The sequence below is a fragment of the Anomaloglossus baeobatrachus genome, chromosome 1 (genome assembly GCF_048569485.1).
Source record: "Anomaloglossus baeobatrachus isolate aAnoBae1 chromosome 1, aAnoBae1.hap1, whole genome shotgun sequence".
NCBI lineage: Eukaryota > Metazoa > Chordata > Amphibia > Anura > Aromobatidae > Anomaloglossus > Anomaloglossus baeobatrachus.
Genome location: NC_134353.1, coordinates 493,297,787 through 493,314,577, shown reverse-complemented (window position 1 = coordinate 493,314,577; position 16,791 = coordinate 493,297,787). Strand labels below are relative to the sequence as shown.

At 46.8% G+C, this 16,791-nt stretch overlaps 1 protein-coding gene across 1 annotated transcript in view; it reads right to left on the bottom strand.

Moving 5' to 3' along the window:
- The window catches only part of DGKQ (diacylglycerol kinase theta), a 241,251-nt gene that overhangs the window by 127,056 nt on the left and 97,404 nt on the right, over positions 1–16,791 (bottom strand). Inside the window, exon 3 of the mRNA XM_075347487.1 lies at positions 8,564–8,666. Within this exon, the coding sequence (XP_075203602.1) occupies positions 8,564–8,666 (103 nt within the window). The remainder of the gene's footprint in view (positions 1–8,563; positions 8,667–16,791) is intronic.

Here is a 16,791-nt window from a genome sequence, read left to right as displayed (position 1 = left end):
ACGGGATGAGCTGGCGCGAAGCACCAGGACTGGCACATTTAATGGGTGCGCTAGTTCTGGGGCGGCTGCAGCCTGCTATTTTTAGGCTGGGGAGTGTCCAATAACTGTGAACCTCCCTAGTCTGAGAATACCAGACCACAGCTGTCCGCTTTACCTTGGCTGGTGATCCAATTTTGGGGGGCCCCGTGTTTTTTTTGTTTTAAATTATTTATTTAATTTAAAATAACAGCGTGGGGTGCCCTCTGTTTTGGATTACCAGCCAAGGTGAAGCTGCCAGCTGTGGTTTGCAGGCTGCAGCCGTTTGCTTTACCCTAGCTGGCTACAAAAGATAGGGGGACCGCATGTCATTTTTTTTTATTATTTATTTTTTGGCTAAATACAAGGCTAAGCACCCCTTAGTGCCACATGAAAGTCACAAAAGGGTGTCAGCTTAGAATATGCAGGGGTGTAAGACATTATATATGTATTTCTTATCTATCTATACATTTCATTCATTCATTCATTCCTCTATCCCTCTGTCTCTATATCTATCTATTCATCTCTATATCTACTCATCTATTTATCTTTCTTGCTGCTTCCGTTTTTTGCGGTCCGCAAAAAAAACGGAAGGCACGCAGATGTCACACGGATGCCACTAGGATGCATCCATGAAAAAAGGACCGTTTTTTGTGGCCCGCAAAAACGGAACGGTCATGTGAATGTAGCCTTAACAGCAGTCGCTGCCTGCTGCCGGTCACATGTGACCGTGTGCGGGCTGTGTGTACAGGACTTCAGCTGAGTTCAGATCAGCTGACTCAAGTGTCGGCCGATTAGGCTGGGGCCACACGGGGATTACTGCGATCCCCTCGCATTACACTCGGCTCACGCTCAGTACAGCAGAGCTGAGTGTCATGCGTGTGTCCCTGCGACTGAGGTCCGACTCTGCGAGCAGACCTCAGCTGCGGGGGCGGACCGGCACTCGAGGGGTGGGCCAGCACTGAGGAGGGGTGGGAGGGTTTTCTCTCCCTCTCTCCTCCGTAGTCCATGCAGTGCGATTTTTCTCTCACCACATACACTTGAATAGGTAAAAGAGAGAGTCTTGCATTACAGTTGTAGCATGCTGCGATTGTTTTCTCGGTCCAATTAGGGCGGAGAAAATAATCGCTCATGTGTGCTGACACACAGGCTAATATTGGTCCGAGTGGAATGCGATGTTTGATCGCACTCCACTCGCACTGTTTTTCTCGCCGTGTGGCTTAGACCTTACTTGTTCTATGTCCCCCTGCATCCATCGCAGCGTGTGCAGGCTGGAGTTCAGCTGAGTTCAGATCAGCTGACTCCAGTGCTGGAGTGAACTCCGCTGACCTCACAGCCCGTACACGCTGCAATGGATGCAGGGGGACACAGAACAAGTAATTGGCAGACACTGCAGTCATCCGATTACTTGTGATGAATTGAGCAGTAAAATGCTCTGGTGCTCGATGGGCGAAGCCCATGTAGATTTTTTATTTTTAAAATTCATTAAAAATAAAAAAATAAAAAATCACATTGTTTGTGGGCTCCCGCTGCATTTTCTATTGTTAAGGGTAACCCAAGCAGCTACTGGCTGCTAACCCCAGCTGCTTGGTGTTACTTTCACTGGCAATAGAAATCCAGGGAAGCATTTTTTTTTTATAAAGGTTTTTGCCTGAAAACTTTTTTAAAAAAATGAAGTGGGCTTCGCCATATTTTTGTATGCTAGCCAGGTACAGCAGGCAGCTACGGGCTGCCCCCAACCCCCAGCTGCCTATTTGTACCCGGCTGAAAACCAAAAATATAGAGAAGCCCTTTTTTTTTTTTTATTTCATGAATTTCATGAAATAATTAAAAAAAAAAAAAAAATGACATGGGCTTCGCCGAATTTTTGAGTCCAGCCAGGTACAACTATGCAGCTGGGGATTGGAATCCGCAGTGAAGGGTGCCCAAACTTTCTGGGCCCCCCGCTGCGAATTGCAGTCCACAGCTGCCCCAGAAAATGGCACTTTCATAGAAGCGCCATCTTCTGGTGCTGTATCCAACTCTTCCAGTGGCCCTGGTGGCAGGTGGCACGCTGGGTAATAAGGGGTTAATACCAGCTATGTTTTACCAGCTGGTATAAAGCCCGATATTCTTAATGTCAGGCCAAGTTTGACCTGGCCATTAAGAATCTCCAATAAAGGGTTTAAAAAAAAAAAAAAGACCACACAGAGAAAAAAAACTTTATTAGAAATAAATACACAGACACAGTAGGGACTCCATGTTTATTACTCCCTCTCACCCCTCCACGATGGAGAGATTTCTGTACTGACCATGCCAGGAGAGAGCGAGGGAAAAGAGAGAGAGCGAGGGGAGGGGAGGAAAAGAGAGCGAGGGGAGGGGAGGAAAAGAGAGCGAGGGAAGGGGAGGAAAAGAGAGCGAGGGGAGGGGAGGAAAAGAGAGCGAGGGGAGGAAAAGAGAGCGAGGGGAGGGGAGGAAAAGAGAGCGAGGGGAGGGGAGGAAAAGAGAGCGAGGGGAGGAAAAGAGAGCGAGGGGAGGGGAGGAAAAGAGAGCGAGGGGAGGGGAGGAAAAGAGAGCGAGGGGAGGGGAGGAAAAGAGAGCGAGGGGAGGGGAGGAAAAGAGAGCGAGGGGAGGAAAAGAGAGCGAGGGGAGGGGAGGAAAAGAGAGCGAGGGGAGGGGAGGAAAAGAGCGGGGGGGAGGAAAAGAGAGCGGGGGGGAGGAAAAGAGAGCGGGGGGAGGAAAAGAGCGCGGCGCGGGGGGAGGAAAAGAGCGCGGCGCGGGGGGAGGTAAAGAGCGCGGGGGGAGGTAAAGAGCGCGGGGGGAGGTAAAGAGCGCGGGGGGAGGTAAAGAGCGCGGGGGGAGGTAAAGAGCGCGGGGGGAGGAAAAGAGCGCGGGGGGAGGAAAAGAGCGCGGGGGGAGGAAAAGAGCGCGGGGGGAGGAAAAGAGCGCGGGGGGAGGAAAAGAGCGCGGGGGGAGGAAAAGAGCGCGGGGGGAGGAAAAGAGAGCGCGGGGGGAGGAAAAGAGAGCGCGGGGGGGAGGAAAAGAGAGTGCGGGGGAAGAGCGAGGGGGGGGAAGAGCGAGGGGGGGGAAGAGCGAGGGGGGGGGAGAGCGAGGGGGGGGGAAGAGCGAGGGGGGGGAAGAGCGAGGGGGGGGGAGAGCGAGGGGGGGGGGAAGAGCGAGGGGGCGGGGGGAGAGCGAGGGGGGGGGGGAAGAGCGAGGGGGGGGGGGAAGAGCGAGGGGGGGGGGGGAAGAGCGAGGGGGGGGGGGGAAGAGCGAGGGGGGGGAAGAGCGAGGGGGGGGGGAAGAGCGAGGGGGGGGGGAAGAGCGAGGGGGGGGGGGAAGAGCGAGAGGGGGGGGGGGGGGAAGAGCGAGGGGGGGGAAGAGCGAGGGGGGGGGGAAGAGCGAGGGGGGGGGGAAGAGCGAGAGGGGGGAAGAGCGAGGGGGGGGGGAAGAGCGAGAGGGGGGAAGAGCGAGGGGGGGGGAAGAGCGAGGGGGGGGGAAGAGCGAGGGGGGGGAAGAGCGAGGGGGGGGAAGAGCGAGGGGGGGGAAGAGCGAGGGGGGGGAAGAGCGAGGGGGGGGGAAGAGCGAGGGGGGGGAAGAGCGAGGGGGGGGAAGAGCGAGGGGGGGGAAGAGCGAGGGGGGGGAAGAGCGAGGGGGGGGAAGAGCGAGGGGGGGGAAGAGCGAGGGGGGGGAAGAGCGAGGGGGGGGAAGAGCGAGGGGGGGGAAGAGCGAGGGGGGGGAAGAGCGAGGGGGGGGAAGAGCGAGGGGGGGGAAGAGCGAGGGGGGGGAAGAGCGAGGGGGGGAAGAGCGAGGGGGGGAAAGAGCGAGGGGGGGAAAGAGCGAGGGGGGGGAAAGAGCGAGGGGGGGGAAAGAGCGAGGGGGGGGAAAGAGCGAGGGGGGGGAAAGAGCGAGGGGGGGGAAGAGCGAGGGGGGGGAAAGAGCGAGGGGGGGGAAAGAGCGAGGGGAGGGAAAGAGCGAGGGGGGGGGAAAGAGCGAGGGGGGGGGAAGAGCGAGGGGGGGGAAAGAGCGAGGGGGGGGAAAGAGCGAGGGGGGGGAAAGAGCGAGGGGGGGGAAAGAGCGAGGGGGGGGGAAAGAGCGAGGGGGGGGAAAGAGCGAGGGGGGGAAAGAGCGAGGGGGGGAAAGAGCGAGGGGGGGGCAAGAGAGCGAGGGGGGGAAAGAGCGAGGGGGGGAAAGAGCGAGGGGGGGGAAAGAGCGAGGGGGGGAAAGAGCGAGGGGGGGGAAAGAGCGAGGGGGGGAAAGAGCGAGGGGGGGGAAAGAGCGAGGGGGGGGAAAGAGCGAGGGGGGGGGAAGAGCGAGGGGGGGGAAGAGCGAGGGGGGGGGGGGAAGAGCGAGGGGGGGAAGAGCGAGGGGGGGAAGAGAGCGAGGGGGGGGAAGAGCGAGGGGGGGAAGAGAGCGAGGGGCCGAAGAGAGCGAGGGGGGGGAAGAGAGCGCGGGGGGGGAAGAGAGCGCGGGGGGGGAAGAGAGCGCGGGGGGAAGAGAGCGCGGGGGGGAAGAGAGCGCGGGGGGGAAGAGAGCGCGGGGGGAAGAGAGCGCGGGGGGGAAGAGCGGGGGGGGGAAGAGCGGGGGGGGGGGAGAGCTGGGGGGGAAGAGAGCGAGGGGGAAGAGAGCGAGGGGGGGAAGAGAGCGAGGGGAGGGGGAAGAGAGCGAGGGGAGGGGGAAGAGAGCGAGGGGAGGGGGAAGAGAGCGAGGTGGGGTTAGAGAGCGAGGGAAGAGAGGGGAGAGGAGAGAGGGATAAGAGGGGGGCAGAGAAGAGTGGGGGGAAAGAAGGGGGGGGCTGAGGTGCTCTGTCACCGACTGTCTCCACTCTGTGACTTGTGGTGCAGGTGACAGAGTGCAGACAGTTGGTCCCATGCAGCAGGACAGATGGCAGAGCACAGCGGTGACATGCCTGTCAGTGTCTTGCTGCTGGGAGGAGCAGATGATCACACTGCCCGACACCGGACGCTCTCCTGACATCGCAGCAGAGCGGGCGGGTGGAGAGTGTGAGCACACACTTACGTGCAGGGGGGGATTCAGCTGAAGAACCCCCCCTGTACTGCACACTGGCGCCCCGTGCCTCACCATCTGCAGGACGCCGGCTCCACACTGACGTCCTCCAGATCCTCCCCTCGATACTGGGCTGTGATGTGCGGTAGTCACCGCCCACAGCCCTGTCACTCAATCTGAGTGGTGCCAGCCTCCTCTGACGTACCCGTCTTGTTTGAGAGCCCGGAAATGCCGGGACGTCAGAGGATGCTTGCGGCCACAGCTCCAGGGGGTCATGTGACCGGCACTGAGCGTGCAGGATAGCGCCGCTCAGTGTCAGAACTGGAAACAGAAGCCAATGGAGAAAATGCCTAGAAAGGTAAGTAGAACTCCTACAGAAAATAAAAAAAATGTGTGAACCACCCCTTTAAGTCTTATATGAATTATGGGAGGTACTATGGCAATTTACATTGCTGTTTAAGATTTATTCCCTTAATATTCACAGGTTGGTATTTAACCCCTTCACGACCGGCCGATTTTTCGCTTTCCGTTTATATTATTCGCCATTCTTTTTCTGAGAGACGTAACTTTTTTATTTTTCAGTCAATATGGTCATGTGATGGCTCATTTTTTGCGGAACGAGCTGTACTTTTAAATGAAACCCTCAGTTTTACCATATAGTGTACTGGAAAATGGCAAAAAAATTCCAAATGCAGAAAAATTGCAAAAAAAGTGCAATAGCACTATGGTTTTTGAGATATTTTATTCACTGTGTTCACTATATGGTACAACTGATGTGTGGGTGTGATGCCTCAGGTCAGTGCGAGTTCGTAGACACCAAACATGTATAGCTTTACTTTTATATAAGGGGTTAAAAAAAAATCGGAAGTTTGTCCGAAAAAAGTGGCGCACGTTTTACGCCATATTTCGTGACCTGTAGAGTTCTCATTTTTTGGGATCTATGGCTCAGTGACGGCTTATTTTTTGCGTCTCGAGCTGACATTTTTAATGGTACCATTTTTGCGCAGATGCTACGTTTTGATCGCCTCTTATTGCATTTTGCGCAAAAGTTGTGGCGACAAAAAAACGTCGTTTTGGTGGTTGGAATTTTTTGTCGCTACGCCGTATACTGATCAGATTAATTGATTTTATATTTTGATAGATCGGGCGTTTCAGCGAAAGTGAAAGCAAGTCAGGTGTAGTACAGGAGTCATCACATGACCCTGTGCTACCATGACAACTATCGGGAGTCACGTGATTGCGTCACGTGACTTCCGGTATCGGGCGGTAAGTAAAATTTTACCGCGATCGTGCTTATAATGGCGCTGTCACATAATGACAGCGCCATATAAGGGGTTAAACAGCACGAGCAGATAACGATTCTTCAGGCACACATCTCAGCTGTGAAAATCAGCAGAGATGTGTGCCGATCGCAGCATAATGTAGACGGCAGACCGCGGGCAGCAAGGTTATGATCGCAGGGACGAAATTTTACAGCCCACGGTCATGAAGGGGTTAAGATACGATTTAATACTGTATATATAAAAAGGATATTTACATTCAATTGTCATCTTTGAAATATGTGCAATATACAGTATGAAATTTATACGTTAGAGAATATGATTATCCAATCTATTTTTTGAGATACTATTCATCATTATATTGATTTATTGTAGGTCTATGCTGGGATATTTTGTATAATATTTGTCTTTGTGTTGGTTTTTGGGAAGTTTTTAATGGAGGAATGTTCTGGTTGTTGATATACCGTAGTTTTCGCTTTATAAGTCGCACCTTTGTTCCCCCAAATGTTGGGGGAAAGTAGGGGGTGCGTCTTATAATCCGAATATACGGGTCCAGGGGAGGTGGGGGCAGCTCTGGAGCGGTGCTGGGGGCTGCTGGAGGCTGGTAGAGGCTTGTGAACGCTGCTGGAGGCAGCGGGAGATCTTCTGCTCCCGCTCATATAATATGCACAGCCGCTGTCCATCACCATGGTGCTGAAACCGCACCGCGGCGATGGGCTGGGGGAGCGGCGCATATTATATCTGCCTGCACCCCTCTTTGATCGCACATGCCCCCCCCACCCCCCGTGTTAGATATGGCCCCCATGCTGCTGCCCATCCTAAAATAAAAACTCTTTACTTGCCTCCTCCAGCGTGTCTCCCCGATCTCACTGCTGCCGCTGTGATCAGGCACGCAGAGATCATATCACTCTGCTGTGCCGATCACGACTGGCACCGAGAACCAGGAAGTGCAGGAGCTCAGCAGCACGGAGGGAGACACAAGGGATTACAGCGCTGGAGAAGGTAAAGTGTTTATTTTACTATGGGCAGCAGCATGGTGGCCATATCTAACACAGGGGGACGTGTGCCAGCAATAGGAGACCTGTGCCACCTGTATGGGATGTGTGCCAGCAATAGGAGACCTGTGTAACCTGTATGGGATGTGTGCCAGCAATAGGAAACCTGTGACAGCTGTATGGGATGTGTGCCAGCAATAGGAGACCTATGCCACGTGTATGGGATGTGTGCCAGCTATAGGAGACCTGTGCCAGCAATATGGGATGTGTGCCAGCTATAAGAGACCTGTGCCAGCTATAGGAGACTTGTGCCAGCTATAGGAGACTTGTGCCAGCACAGGGGGACATGTGGCATCACAGGGGGACGTGTGCCAGCACAAAAGGGCCATATCTAGATTAAGGGGGCTAATTATAGGATGGGGGGGGCTATAAGAGACATATACCCTATATGATTTGTTAGACGGACACTGGCATTATAAGACGGACCCCATTTAAAATAAGAAAAAAAAATCTTTTCCTTCACCAAATTTGGGGGTGCATCTTATAATCAGGTGCGTCTTATAAAGCGAAAAATACGGTATATGTTATTCTTTATATTATTAATATTGGGGGTTGCTGTTTATTTATTCTTTTGTCAACGATATTTGCACGATTTGTGAGTTGATATTTATAAGGTGCATTTGACTGTTACTTTCTGGAGACCGTATAGATGCTAATAAAGTTTCTTCCATGGGGAATACGGCAAACTCACCTGCATTCCAATAAAGAGATCTCCAGAAAATGAAGTTACCAAGCTCTGACAAGGGACATCTCGTCTGAAATGCGTAGCTTTGGACTATTTTTACAGTCCTTATCTTTTCTTTTAGAAATTTTATTCAAAAGCTTTGATGATTATTGGACTTTAGCCTCAATTTTGGAATAAAGCCATTTTTTACCACTTTGAAGCTGGATTCTTTTCCTTCCAATTTGCTCACACGTAACAGGGCGTTGTCCGTGCTTCTTTCTGGGGATAAGTTCCAATGCTGGCAAATATTTTCTGTTGCACATAGCCTACCCTGTGCCAGTGAAAAGGTGGTTACACGATTGCCATCAGAAAGACAACCTATCACGGCATGGACAGAGTTTACTTATAGACCCATGATTGGTGAGACTAGGTGGTTGCAGAATCACCATAGTGAATATGTGGGTAAGTACCGTAGTTAATTGTGGCTGTTTCCTCAAAAATAGAAAAAGGTTTTTGCATTTTTCCTAATACATGCCTATTTAGAGACTTTTTTTTCCCTTTACCTTCACATCTTAAAGCCAAACTGTCTTCGAGAATTTTTCGACAAACTGCGCAGAACTTCCTTTTGTAATGTCCTGGGGGTCGGAAACAATGTGAAACTGGAACCTGGAGGAAAAAAAAGAAAGAAACACAAGTCGTTTTTTTCTGTTTCAATGACCAGCAGTATACAAGTACTGTATTCAGAAAAGGTCACAATAATGTTATTTGAACCAATTCCAGCTCTGAAATAAATATTTATTAATCGGCCCTAATCCCTGCTCAGAAGGCTTTTCTGCAATATGTGGCAAGGAATCCTTGGATGCTTACTCCGAGCCGTGGCTTGGATCACATTCAGGTCGTTCATCTACTTTGTGCCAAGTCCAAAACAAACATTACATGTGTGTTTCTGGCTAAACAAAGCGAGGTGTTAACAAGCTTCCCCTTAAGGAAAAGACTACCTGATGGAAGAAACTTACTATATAAGGTAGACAATTCCATATATATATATATCAGTGCCTGCCAACATTATTACATTCCAAGAAACAGAAGCAAATGCCTGCCATCATTTACACTAATAGTCAATTCAAGATTCATAAGACACATATTACATCAATGGTGTCAGAGACCAGCTCAAAATGAGATGGACCCCCCATACTATCTGGTATAAAACTCCAAAGAATGCTTGAAACATAATTGTATGGCCACATCAACCAGATCAATCAGCCCAAGAAATGAATAAAATATATCAAAATATTTATTGGGATACATTAAAAGACATCTATAACAGACATTACATATAATAAAGGTCACAAGGAGTACACAGGTACACTCCAAAAAAGCGGGGGAACGACCAGACTCCTTCCTTGACAAAACATCTCGCGAAACGCGCATCATGACCTCTATATGGGTGAGCCGAGCATTATATGGCCGCATCAAGTGACAAATGTATAGACACTTTGTACTTGATATATTGAATATTTGTACTGATACATGTATTTAGTTACTTGCTGGCCTGCAATATATATAATTTTAATCGCCATCGTCATCTGGTCGTTCCCCTGCTTTTTTGGGGTGTACCCGTGTACTCCTTGTGACCGCTATTATATATAATGTCTGTTATATATGTCTTTTAATGTATCCCAATAAATATTTTGATATATTTTATCCATTTCTTGGGCTGATTGATCTGGTTGCTCTGGCAATTTACACTAATAGGTTGGAATGAGTCAACCATTGCTTCAATCGTTTTCTTATTATTTCTGGTTTTATTGAAGGAGAGGAAACATACAACATTTATCTCAGAAAATAAGAATATTGTTCAATTTCTTTCCATGTATTACATGCAGAAACATTGTTGCTGGAAATATATACAGTAGAGATGAACCATTCCAGTCGGTTTTAGTCTCTCATCACTCCGTTATAATGTTATATTGTCTGAAACAATTTGGATTAGAATTGCAAAATGCTCATTGGAAAGTAAGTGCCCGACATGAGCAAATCTTTTCACAATTTGCTTTATGTAATTAGTAGGAAATGGTGATTAGGTTAACCTGTGTGTACCAACAATGGCTCACACCTCAAGAAAAAGAAATCAAACAATAAGAACAGTCTTCCATTAAGAAGTTGGTCTGGGAAATGCTCTAAGTTGTTTAGGTCGGTCATCGCTCTCTCTTGCGTTTATGAAAACGCTTAACACTAGGGAAGATTTATGAATCCGGTCCTATCAGACTCCTGACTTTTAAAATACACCAGATTTATCACAGTGATTCATACTGTTGGCTGCATCTCTACACTGTCTAATTTTAGTTTACATCATCTAAGATTTAAAGGGGTTGTCCACTACTAGGACAACCCCTTCTGAATCCACAAGTTTCCCCCAGGTAAATTACAAAGCTTATACTCCCCTCCCGTGTTAGCACCTTTCCAGTGGTGCCGGTGCTCATTTTCCCAGGAATCACTTGACATTGTAAAGTCCAGAGAGCATAATCAGCATCGGCTTGTCTCTCCTTCAGATGGATGAGGCTGCGGCAGCCGCTCACTTCCTGTTGATTGCACCTGCGCACGAAGGCATGGAGACAAGCCGGTGTGGAGTGAACACAGGGCTCTTGAGACTTCACGTCGTCAGTTGAGCCCAGTCACCACTAGAAAGGCGCTGGCAAGTGAGGCAGGTATAAGCTTTTTAGTTTACCTGGGGGAAACATGTGGAATGAGAAGGGGTTATCATAGCAGTGGAAAACCCCTTTAAGAAAGAAAGTTGCACTGAAATTCTGGCTCACTGTCATTTTTAGGCCATATTCTTTATCTAACATACAAAAACTCACTGTAAAGAATAGTGCTCCTACAGGTTAAAATAGAGACAGTGAATAATTCTGGCGTTCTACCAACCATACGACAAGTATTTTTTAAGCACAAAAATTAAAAATTTTACTGTAATTAACATAAGACAGGTTATTGAATTTTGTCATGATTCGGAGCCAAAAAGTTTGGCAACAATTTTAAGCAAACAAGTTTATTAGTTAAACAAAATTTCAAAACCCAACTATTGTAGTTTGGAGAAAATAAAAAATACCTTAGAAGAAATAATGTCTTCACTGCTAGAAATGAAGAATACAGAAGAATACATGGATGAATATACGAACAAACTTCTGCAGCAGTGTTTGAGCACCAACAGACAAAGAGACCCTAACAGCTAATACACATTGCCCGATTCACAGGCAGCATGTATCAGACACTGGCTGTGGCATTTCAGAGAAAATTAGAGGTTCGCATTCAGCCGAGGGAACGTGGTGAGAAGAATGGTGTGTGTGTGTGTGTGTGTGTGTGTGTGTGTGTGTGTGTGTGTGTGTGTGAAGGATGGCACATTAACGCCTTAGCGACCTCTAACGTACTGGGTACTTCATGGCTCCCTGGTACTTAAGGACCCATGACATACCCAGCACGTCATGGTGAAATCGCGGCCCCGGTGGCTGCGATCGCTGCAAATACCTTAGATTCAGGGAAGAGGGGACCTCTGCCTGACCTCAGGACGGGTGGTGTCTCCTCCCCGGACCTACGGATGCTGTGATTGGCTGACAAACGCCGCTCAGCCAATCACAGCCACTGCAATGTTTCAACCATTGAAAATGGCTAAAACATTGAAAGCCAGCCATGATCAGTGCAGCTATAGCACTGATCACTGGCTGGAGCTGGGTGATCGCTGTTTCACCCGCCCCCAGCTCTGATTGGAAAGACCGGCCTTGTGACCGATCTCTCCAATTACTGTGGATCTGGGGCTGGAGAACGCTCCCCTCAGCTTCACTCCGGCGTCTGTGGAAGCTGAGGAGAGCGATCGGTAAGTTATAGCCACTGCCCACTTTCAGCTACTGCCCGCCCCGCCCCCCCCCTCCCCCCGACACATTTCTACAGAATGGGCACATTGCTATAGAATAGGGACAAGGCTGGGGACATTACTAAAGGATGGGGACATTACAAGGATGGGCACAATACTATAGAATGAGGACATTACTATAGGATAGGGACTAGGATGGGCACAGTGCTACAGGATAGGGACATTACTACAAGGGGACAAGGATGGGAAACATTACTATAGGATAGGGACAAGGATGGGAAACATTACTATAGCATAGGGACATTACTATAGGATGGGGACATTACTATAGGATGAGAACATTACTATAGGATGGGGACAAGGTTGGGGACATTACTATAGGATGGGGACATTACTACAGAATGGGACAACTATATGATGGGGACAGTACTACAGGATAGGGAGATTGCTACAAGGGGAAAAAAGGATTGGAAAACACTACTATAAGATGGGGACAAGGATGGACACATTACTACAAGATGGGGACAAGGATGGGGAACATTACTATAGGATGGGGACAAGGATCAGTAATCATTACTGTAGGATGGGGACTAAGATGGGGAACAATACCACAAGGGGACAAAGATGGGCACATTACAACAAGATGGGGAACATTACTAAAAGATATTGGCCAAAATTTCTATACAGTGCTAATTGTAAGACTATTAGTTACAAGAAAGGGATAATTTTATCTATTTATATATACTTTTTTTTACCATCAAAATTAGATATATAAAGAATCTGCACATTTGTTATAATAAACAAGTGAAAAATGTTCAAAATCAGTGATCCAGAAGGTGTGTAAAAATATGTTTATATGGTACCAATAAAAATGTCACTTTGTCCTGCAAAGAATGCGGCCCCCCAAATTATTTTTTTTCCTCTGTGCCCATCCGAGTTTGAGACCCCTGGTCTAGATCGTAGCTAATCTTCAAAAAAAAAAAAAAAAAAAGGAGCACAAGCCGAAAAGGGAAGTGGTTGATGACATCAGATTGTCAGTTTTCTGTTTTTCCATTAATACTACTCTTACAGCTACTTCTTCCGAACCACAATAACAATGTGCACGACCACATTGATTGCGCTGTACACAATTACAACGTTCATTACTAGTTTATTAGCCTAGTGGGTTTTTCGTTCCTTTTCACCTAAATTAAAATATTGGAATAAAGCTCAGGTTATACTGAGTCTTTTACCACAAAACTAAATATCAAAAGATATGACTAGAATGCATTGTGATTATGACAGGTTCGCTCTAATCATTAGCAATGGGAATGCAACCCAGCTCAGATGGAGAGGGGAAGGAAGTATGCATCTACAGCCAGTGGTTGGCTGCGTACAGGCAATTGGTGGGTAGGACTATTTTTTTTTCTTCTGGCATGCCTCCTTTCCGATAGTCAGTCATCTTTCTAGCAAAAACACAGAAAAAAAAACTCTTTGGAAGAAAGAACAAAAAAAAGCCAATGAATATTTTTAGGGTATTATGAATCATTCCATACGCCAGAAACTTTGTAAACCATTTGCACACAGAACGCAAACCTTTTTAAGCATTTTAAACTTCTGTAAATCTCTAAAACAATACAATAAGTGCCAAAATCCATCATTTAAGAGAAATGTCAGCAGGTTTTTGCTATGTGTTCCTGATGTGTAACTTAGGCCCCTTACACACATCCGTTTTTTGCCATTAGTCACAATCTGTCGAAATGTGAAAAAACAGATCCAGCGCTGGATCCATTTTTTTCTCGACTTATATTAGCAACGGATTGCGATGGATGGCCTCACGTTACATCAGTCGTACGATGGATCCGTCGACAAATGTGACGGAGACAACATCCATAGTAACGTTTTTTGTGTGCGTCGAAATAACAGACCGCGACGGATCTGTCGCCATCCATTGTTTACTGTAATGAAAGCCTATGCGCGCAGGATCCGTCGCCATCCGTCGTTTGTTGTAATGGAAGCCTATGGGCGCAGGATCCGTCGCCATCTGTCATTTGTTGTAATGGAAGCCAATAGGCGCAGGATCCGTCGTCATCCGTCGTTTGTTGTAATGGAAGCCTATAGGCGCAGGATCCGTCACATCCGTCGTTTGTTGTAATGGAAGCCTATAGGCGAAAGATCCGTCGTCATCCATCGTTTGTTGTAATAGAAGCCTATAGGCGCAGGATCCGTCGGCATCTGTCATTTGTTGTGATAGAAATATAGAAGGGAAAAGGTGATTTCTATATACCGCGCCAACGACCACTCATGTAGATGAAGAGTTAATGTCACTTTATTTCATGCTCAGGTCTACGCGTTTCAGGAGACTCTGCTCCCTTCCTCAGGACAATACAGGCACAAGAAACATCAAATCTGCAAACAAAATGCCGGATTGAACACATATACCCTTGGGTGTGACGTCATAGGACCACCCACATTGCAAAAAATAATTTTTCAGCGGGAAAATCCATACATTCAGTATATGACGCAGTATCTTGATTTTAGTGCAAACCAGAGGACCCTTCAACCAGAAAAAACCTCTGAGGGACAAGATCACAGATGAAGTGTAATAAATTGAAAAAAGAAAAAAATAATAAAATTGTGTGCCGTGTGTTATTTCCTGGTGATACAAAAATATATAAGGACCAGGCCCAGTGGTCAAACACAAGATGTGAGGGGTGATTGTGTCAGAATCGAACCTAGAAATCACCTGAATTGTATGTCTTATAGGGGTTGACACCCTTAAGCTATCAGTGCGCACAGACATGAAACCGAGAAGAAAGTATTTAGTCGGGTGAACACCCATGGTGAGAACAAAGAATCAAAAGAGACAAAACACGTGCATCATTTTATAAACCAAAAGGAACGAAAATCTTATGTATTAAAACAACAGAGAGAAAGGGGTCAAAGAAGTACAGAACCGTGGGAAAAAATAGTAATGCGCATGCGGTAATGGAGACATAAGAAGCTAGAATGCTGTGTGAGGTTAAAAGAGTTCAGAAGCGTGGGAAAAAATATTACTGCGCATGCGGCAAAAGGAAAAAGATCCAGAGCGTGATATCCATAGAAAATGCCGGCGTGTAAATGAACGGATATACAGTTATATACATAGAACCTATATATATATATAAAAGAAACTCCAGTATGGTGACAAAATTATAACCATATCTCCCGCAAACCATGTAGTTCAAGGGCCAAGACACACACACTAATACACGTGCATTAGGCAAACAGGAAAAACAACCATACTATGTAGAGCCAAGCCCCGCACTGTAAAAACCCTGCACATACATATACATGTGCAATTATATTCACCAAGAAGAGGGTGAAGCATGCATCACACTCCCGTGAAACGGGCAAAACATATAAAAAAAAACATATTAAAATACGGCAGTGGTCCACGTTAAGTCCTGAAAATACGGGGATTTTTAATTTATCTAGCGACACGCTGTCAAAAGGAGAGCTAGATATACTTAGGAAGGGACTATCTTTTTGTCCTGCGAAAAACTCCAATGATTTTGAGGTTTATCTTGACCTGCAAAGATTTGTCAGAAAATTGACACTCACCCGCCACTTTCAGATCCATAAACACGATCATTGTGTGAACAGTGCACCTTCGGACACGTTCCATTATACCAATTTTAAGGTCAAGTCCAATTTCTATCCCCTCTAAAGTAGAGGACATCATTTAAAAACATACAATGACCTAGTCCTGGAGGATCTGAAAAAACTCACGTTGAATAGGGCTCCATTTAAGTCAAACCTCAATAAGGGGGAGAAAATGGCTCTCTTTGAGCTGAGAAACAACCCACAACTTGTCATTAGGAGTGCAGACAAGGGGGGGGGGTATAGTTATACAAGACAAAAAGTCCTATATACTTGAGGCTATGAGAAATCTCTCCAATCCGGTACACTATGAAGTGGTGGATATCACCCATTATAATCAATCAGTTGAAAACTACCATGTATTGATACAGGAGGCCAAAGTCACAGGGATATTGAACAAAGATGAAATAAAATTCCTTGAAGTTAAGAGTCCCAAGCTAGCATTTTATTACCATCTACCCAAAATACATAAATACCTCCATAATCCCCCTGGGAGGCCTATTATTTCAGGGATTGGATCACTTACGGAAAATCTGGCAGCTTATATCGATCAGATTATGAGGATTCATGTGGTTAACCTCAGGAGTTACTTACGCGATTCCACTCACCTTATAAATAATATTAAGGATATTGAATGGAAGGACACTTTCCGCTTTGTCACATTGGATATCGCTTCTTTATATACAAATATATCTCATACTCTGGGTTTAGAATGCTTCCAACAATTTTTGGCTGTCGATGACCGGCTACCAGAGGTGCAAAAAAACTTTATTATGAAGGGTATGCATTTTATATTATCAAATAATTTTTTTACTTTCCAGGACTTACTATATCAGCAACGATGTGGCGTGGCAATGGGCCCTAAGGTGGCACCCACTTTTGCGAATCTATTCATGGGGCTTTTTGAATTACAATACATTTATTCTTCTATTTTTTTCAAGCATGTGGTTATTTATAAAAGATATATTGATGACTTGTTTTTTATCTGGGATGATTCAGAAATTAATTTACCATTTTTTCTCAAACATATAGAGAACAATAACTGGGGTCTTGCTTTTTCCCCCACAGTGAAAGAAAAAGCTATAGATTTTTTGGATCTGACCATTACGCATGAGGAGGGGGCCATTTTTACCAAAACATTTTTTAAAAAGGTAGATTGCAATGGATACATTGATTTTACCAGTGATCACTACGATAAATGGTTATTGAATGTTCCTTGAAATCAATATCAGAGGATACGGAAAAACTGCACTTTAAATAAAGACTTTATTGAACAGGCTGGGATCCTAAAAGATAGATTTC